The sequence below is a fragment of the Austrofundulus limnaeus genome, unplaced genomic scaffold (assembly GCF_001266775.1).
Source record: "Austrofundulus limnaeus strain Quisiro unplaced genomic scaffold, Austrofundulus_limnaeus-1.0 Scaffold61, whole genome shotgun sequence".
In the NCBI taxonomy this organism is placed as follows: Eukaryota; Metazoa; Chordata; class Actinopteri; order Cyprinodontiformes; family Rivulidae; genus Austrofundulus; species Austrofundulus limnaeus.
This window is the reverse complement of record NW_013952463.1, coordinates 542,434-549,287: the sequence shown is the minus strand read 5'-3', so window position 1 is coordinate 549,287 and position 6,854 is coordinate 542,434. Positions and strand designations below refer to the sequence as shown.

The following is a 6,854-nucleotide window of genomic DNA, read 5'->3' as shown; positions in this document are numbered from 1 at the left end:
GCAAGCAGAAATGATTCACAGTAAAATATTTGAGAAGGATCCCGAGGCGCAAAAAAAGATCCTGATCTGATCAAAGCATTTCAGGGTATCTTCTGTAGTACTCTATCAGGAATAAGTGTCTACAAATTACAGCAGATGTATTACATTGACTGGCCAATTATGGATAACAAGAGACACTGAAAGACATTTTTCATCTCCTGAGTACACAGTTTAAATGGGTACATTGTAGAAAACCACTGTCTTTCCTTTGGATGACTTATGTCGTTTAATTATAAACTACTAGCTACCCTTCAAAACATCATATATGGTTTAATTTCTGATTTTATGAGAAGTAAATTCAGCATCTGTTCATTTGATGTGGTTTTATACCACTCATTCAAAATGACTGCTGGATGACCTCACTCAGTAGAGTCAGTTTCTCTGACAATAAGTGCACTGTGGGAGGGTTTCTCCCCTCTCAAGGTCTTGTTCAGAGTCTTGAGTCAATAATAAAGACCTGGATGAGACGCTGCAGATGGAGCAAGGTGTTTTATGTTTTTCATACATCTTTGAAAGTGCCCTGAGGAATGAGAGAAATGAATTTCTCTTTCAAAGCCAGTCAGATCTGAGTGGGAGGGACAGATACAAAGATACGAACTGTTTGAAGAATACAATTTATTCATTCGGCGAGTTATCCAGCRAGATCATTATGTTCTGTACTTTCTGTATAAACTGTTTTATAAATCAGATAAGTTCAACTGATGTTTAGTTTGCACCATAGCTGCAAGGAAAGTCTCCATGTTTACCCTTGTTTTCTCTGCTGCTGGTCCGCACATTAATTCTCAGTATAACTGTGGGCTTGCCAGGAAGAAGAAAAAACAGGTGGGGGTGGGTGGTGGGGGGGCATTATTGACACACCAGTTCACTGGATCAGTGTGTTTACTGAAATAGCTGATTTCAAGAGAAACACTGTCACTGACTTTCAAACCATATTCACATAAAATAAACTGAAATCTAAATATTTGGATGTCTAAATATTTGGAAAAGCATCGGCAAACACAAGAACTTTATCTTTGAATAGGGTTTTCTGTACATATTGGCTCAGCAATGGTTTACACTGTCTGGGAAGTAGTTTTATGGTTTTCTTACATCCAGCATAAAATGCTAAATATATTTTAGTTAGGTGGCGACAAATTAAACGTTCTATTGGCTGCTCCCTTCTGCAGGGGTCGCTACAGTAAGCAATCTAACATGAAATATTTTGCATTGTTTTATCCTTGATGCCCTACCTGTGCTCAAACCTGCAGCCTCAGGATTGCAGGTCCGTGGCACTGACCACTATGCCCAGTGTCGGATTAAAAGGAAAATATTTCATATACTGGAACAACAAGGTCTTATTTTCATTCAGTGAAAGTATCACATGTCAGATAAGGTAAGCAACAAAACTATGCTTCCYGAAAGTTTTCACATTTTTGTCTAATGCAGTTAGGATTTTGTAATGCACATACATGCTTTAAACTGAAATCTGTAACTTTTTGATGAGTGCTAAAAATCACTTCTTTCCTGTAACATTTTCTCCCAAACTACTTGTTCTAAGGCTGCTGAAAGCTTTAAGAGCATGAGCAGTGGAGTGAACACATTTTGTGGACTTGGCTAGGTTTTTCTAGGATGCACCAGCTGCTCGTGTACCTTTTCAAGATTTTATGTCTCACCAAAGGAAATTAAAGATCCAATCAGTTCAGCACATCAGAATATCACCCATCCATCTCTTAGATCCATTTCCTCGGTTTTTACACAGACCTGAGAGCAGAACTGTGTTCATCCCTTCAGGCTAACTCAAATACCCCACTCAAGTGAGGGCCCAGGAGATCAGTGAGCATGGCTTRAACTGATTTAACACACACCAAGCAGGAGTGGAGTGAAGGAATGCACTGTAACAGAACTGCTTATTGCAATACACAGCCTCACTTAATGAAGTGTTTCGAGAGGGGATTTGTGTGAAAACGGGGTGATAAGCAGCTATTAGATTTATGCACATTGCTTTCACTGCCACAGAAGTTCCATGACCACAACCATTTGGCTCTGTACTATAAACGTTGCATAAGTCTGTACAGAGTCAGAGCATAAGCTGTTCACTAGCTGGCTACATTTCACTGCCTGGAGGTTTCTGCCTCCCTCCTCCTTTTTTTCCCTCCTGTCCCCAGCTCCTTATCCCTTCCCTCCTGTTATGCGTCAGTGGGCCACCTGAGGCAGGATATGTGCTGGTGACAGCTTGAGGGGAGATGTTCTCATCCTTTCCATTTTAGCTGCAGGGTGGTGTAGAAAACGGAGAGTTGTTACGGATTAGGAATTTCACAGAGAGGAATTCCACTATGCTGACTTGCTACAGGGCCAGTTACTTTTCAGCAGTAACCCTGATTTCTTTGTTTTTTTTAATGCATTGATACATACTGATGACGTGAAATATGAAATACAGACATCTGAGGCACTTTTTGTCTTCATACAAATATCTTTTTAAAATCATAGCTATCCTCAGCACATAAAAGTAAGATATAAGAAATGGGTCATTTAACATCTATTGGACATAAAAAAGTGAACATATTATTGTTATGAAGCACAAAATTGCAGCAGTCAGAAGTCAGACCTGAGCTCAGGTGAYTGAAACTGTTTCATACTCAGAGAACATGGTGTTCATATACAGTAGCACTTTAACTGTTGGTCCGCAACAGAACAGATCTGTCTGTCCTGAACATGTCAGATTGTAAAGCTTTTTTCTTCTTGCACTGTATTAATAACAGAAATTATTTGAGCACCTGACAAAAAATACTGACAACTGTGTGTAGTTATTTCTTTGTGTCCTGTTTAAATTGGTCAGCTGAGTGACTTCAAAAAGGAAAACTTTGAAACATTTTAAAGAATTTATTTATTTGTTTTGACTTGCCATTTTGGTTATTTTGATTTAAAGCTCTGTTGCTTTATTGCAGAACCTAGTGACTTGTCAAGGTTTTATAAACTTTGTGGTTCCTCAGTTAAATTGTTTTTTCTTTTTCATGGGTCAGTCTTTTTTTAAAAATAAAAAAAACAAGATTAGCACAATCTGTGATGCTTTCACAACCAACTACAAACCAAATGTGTTAAAACAAAAACAAATCATACCATAAAGAATCAACATGTCTGATTAAAATATTATTTTGTTGAAAGTAAGCCTATCAGTATATTTGCTTTTTCAGATCTGAGCAGAGTATCAGGCTGACAAAGTTTCCTGTAGCTCTGCATCTAATTCAAAATTGAGCTTGTAGAACTATAGACATAAAGCAGGTGCTGCATTTTCCCTAGAAGAAGGGTTTGATGTCTTCATGTTATCACCAGCCTGCTTTGTATCTGCTTATTCTGCTCATTTATCTGTTTGGCATTCCAGGTCTGCTGCAACAGTCTTTCAACTAAATAACTTATATGTAGGTGCTGCATATTTTATTTAGTATAACTTTCTTGTAGATTGAAAGCAGTGGCTTTGCTTTTTTAAATACACATCAGTATGTGGTATTATAAGTCTGCTAAACTGAATAGATTCTAAAACATGCAGTATTGGATTAGATGCTCTTTTACATTAATACTGAGATAAATGGAGCTGCTGCAGACAAACACCCAGCCCCTCCTCTCTAGCATTTCAACACACGGACAATGACTGACATTCACACCAGCATAAAACTAACTCGTATTCTTTTAACCCTTATCTGGACTCAAATTGAAATGCAGTCATGCTCTTCAAGTGTTCATTCTTGTTTAAGATTGTAACAGTCTCACAATGTCTCATATGAAATGAAGCTCTCATTCACCTGCAGGTTTTGCTTTTGGAATCATTCAATGAAACATAAATCCTGTTTTTTTGCTTAGTTTCTGAACACATTTAAAGCTTCCTGAACTTTTAGAAAATAATTTATTTATGAATAGTTGTTATGCTAATTGTTTTAGTAAAGTCTGTTTGGCAGTCTGTCCTGTGTATTCATTTATTTTTTGGGTTGAGACTGACAGACTGGTCCATCAGCAGTAAGGTGTCCTCTGTGGCACGTGGCTGGGAGCCTTTATCTGTCTCTTCATAAATGTGTGTGACTGAGATGATTAGGTTCTATTGGCCTCATGGGGGCATTTAGGCCTGAATAAGCCTCTTCTTTATGACTGTGCCCAGCACTTCAGATAGTTAAGCCAAGTAAGCACATCTTTCCCTGACAGCATCAGACATATTGTTGAGTCTCGTGTGTGTGTGTGTGTTTCCAATGTCTAAGAAATAAATTTACTAGTAGATGTTGGCCTGTAATAGTAGAAACACAATTACTGTTTTGTATCAGTGAGACTTCCTGGTATCTAAATAGCTTCAACTGCAGTCATTTCATCTCTGAGTGGCAGTGCTTCCAAGCAGAAATTGGCAAAACATAACATTATGGGAAAGTGATGGCTGCAAAACACAAATACTGCTGGGAGATGAGGGAACCTTTTCCTCCCCTCGTCTGTGCTTCAAGGTCCGGTACGCTGCAGTGAAAATCAGACAAATTCAGATGTGCTCTCTGGGAGTAACGGGATTCCTTTGACGGTTTTTCAGCTTGGTGCCAGGCTGAGCACACTCAGATGTTTTCAAACTCCTGAGTTAAATCTACAGGAGCAGTGTGATAGTGTGTGTGAGGTGCACAAAGCAGACCTTAAACATAGCCAGAATTTTGTATACTTTTATTTCTTTAAAGTATTAGTTAATCTGATCAGTAACCCGAGATTAAAATCCAAATGGTGCCAATTTGTTTTTAATACATTGATTATTATTATTCTTGCTTAAAGGGGAGGAACATAGTYCTATTGTGTACCACAATCAAGTAACCGTTACCTTCAGTTGTTATAAAAATGCTGTATATGTCAAAAATAAATTTCCCTAAATGGCTAGAAATTTGCCTCTGTTTCCTTAAGAACCTCTTACCTTTTCTAATGCTCCCACTTCAGCACCTCTTCACAACAATACTTCGGGGCGGGAGCTTGCCTGGGGACTGAGCTGCAGGGAGGTGCTTTGCGTAAACAGGCGGAGCTTTGTACTAGCAAGTGTTTAGGCAGCTCCACATGGCTACCATAGAAGATTCAAGGATTTCTCAAACATGAGAGAGTCAAAGCAACACTCTGGGCATGTTTTTGATGAGGGAATGCCATCATAACATAATAGAAAGCACAAAATAGTATTTTATAGAATTCATAATAGCAACCCTTTAAAAAGTAATACCTTGTGTACAGTAACGTGTGAAATACTAAATCTTTTTAGAGGTGTTACGACCCAGTGCCTCAAAGGGAAACAACATGAATGGGACAACCAGACAAGAGGCGGAGTTTGACTAAAAGGTTTTATTAAAACTAAAGGGCTAGTTGTGAGGGGACACCAGCAAAACTGCACCCATGCATCAGAGGGAGGAGACTCCTCAGGAGGATGTGGCCCACTTAAATAAGCTGTTCACACCTGCAGATGGTTGATGATTACAGGTGAGAGTTTACCTGCAAGAGACACACATACAGTCTCGTGACAAAAGCAAAACCTGTAAAATGTCCAGACTTTAAACTGAACAGTCATGTCAGATTTGCTAACAAATGTTTCAATTGATGTTTTGTTTTAGTTTTTTCTCTTCCGGCACAAATGTTTGGACTCAAGCATGACCTGATTAGATTCTGATTGTTAGAGGTCGAGCTCACAGTGACCTGGTGTCAATCACACTCTTATCGAGACTACTCCACTGGAATTTCACTCCCATCTGTTACAAGTTTCTTTTTAGACTTAAGCAACGCTGAAGTCGGGCTACACAAAAATAGCCATAACATAAACCTTACCCTAATCACGATAACGTGTCACAAATTAGAGTACATAATTAGTTGTTTGCATTTTATTTTATAATCAATCTGTTGGTGAGTCCAGTTTAAATATACAAGCAACCTAACATTAACTATGATGCAATCATTTTAGTTTTTCCTTATGTTCGTTTGATGTTCCTGTTTATGCTCTTTCTCTGCAGTAAAGTTTTCTCCTGCCTGTATCAGAGATGAGTGCCAAGTCTATTATCAACAAGGAGCTCTTCACACCTCATGATGAGAGGATGCTCGTTGCTGTACAGGTGAAGCGGAGGACAAAGAAGAAGATACCTTTTCTGGCGACAGGTGGTCAAGGAGATTACATGACTTTTATCTGCCTCTCAGGTAAGAACAAATACAYAATCTGACAAAATGAAAACAAATGTAATCATCCCTCCACCTATTATTCCATTGACACTTACAGTGAGCATGCTGYCAAGACGATACCAAGAATAAATTTAAAACTGGAGATCAGTTTTTAAATGGACTACTCTGTTTCATCTTCCATYTAAATATCCAATTTTACTCATGTATCATGTATAGGTGCAAAAAGGACCTTTGTAAGTGGCTTTGGTCCATTTTGATGATCAACACAAAAACAGTGGTTTAGTGTTACATCAGTGTGTTCACACAAAACAAACTGGTGTTAGACGGAATTAGCTGAGAGACGGTGTGGTAGTTTATAAGAGCACTGAGTTGTTTATCCAGCAGTTTGAGACTAATTTTTTTTATCTATTCAATTCATGTTAATGTTGTGAAAGATTAGCTGATGTATTGCCTGTTAATTGAATCAAAATTATTTTCATTCAAAAAGCATTTGGCGCTTATTAATTTCAGTGCCAGCAAGTTTCTGAATATGCCATTTTAATACACATTAATTAAATTTGAAGATTGCCTTGTAGTAGAGAAGCAGCTTCCTACCAAGGTTATAATTGTTTTGGATTTTTCATTATAGTTTAGTTTTATTTCATTGTGACTTTTTTCTTTTAATTTAGTTAGTTTTA

General features: G+C 38.0%; 1 protein-coding gene across 2 annotated transcripts in view; it reads left to right on the top strand.

Moving 5' to 3' along the window:
- Positions 1–5,993: 5,993 nt before the first annotated feature.
- stxbp6 (syntaxin binding protein 6 (amisyn)) overlaps positions 5,994–6,854 on the top strand; it is a 65,660-nt gene continuing 64,799 nt past the window's right edge. Inside the window, exon 1 of one of the 2 annotated variants that reach the window (XM_014009723.1) lies at positions 5,994–6,195. In XM_014009723.1, the coding sequence (XP_013865177.1) occupies positions 6,042–6,195 (154 nt within the window). In that variant the 5' untranslated portion in view covers positions 5,994–6,041. The remainder of the gene's footprint in view (positions 6,196–6,854) is intronic. The other variant, XM_014009724.1, reaches the window with a different exon arrangement.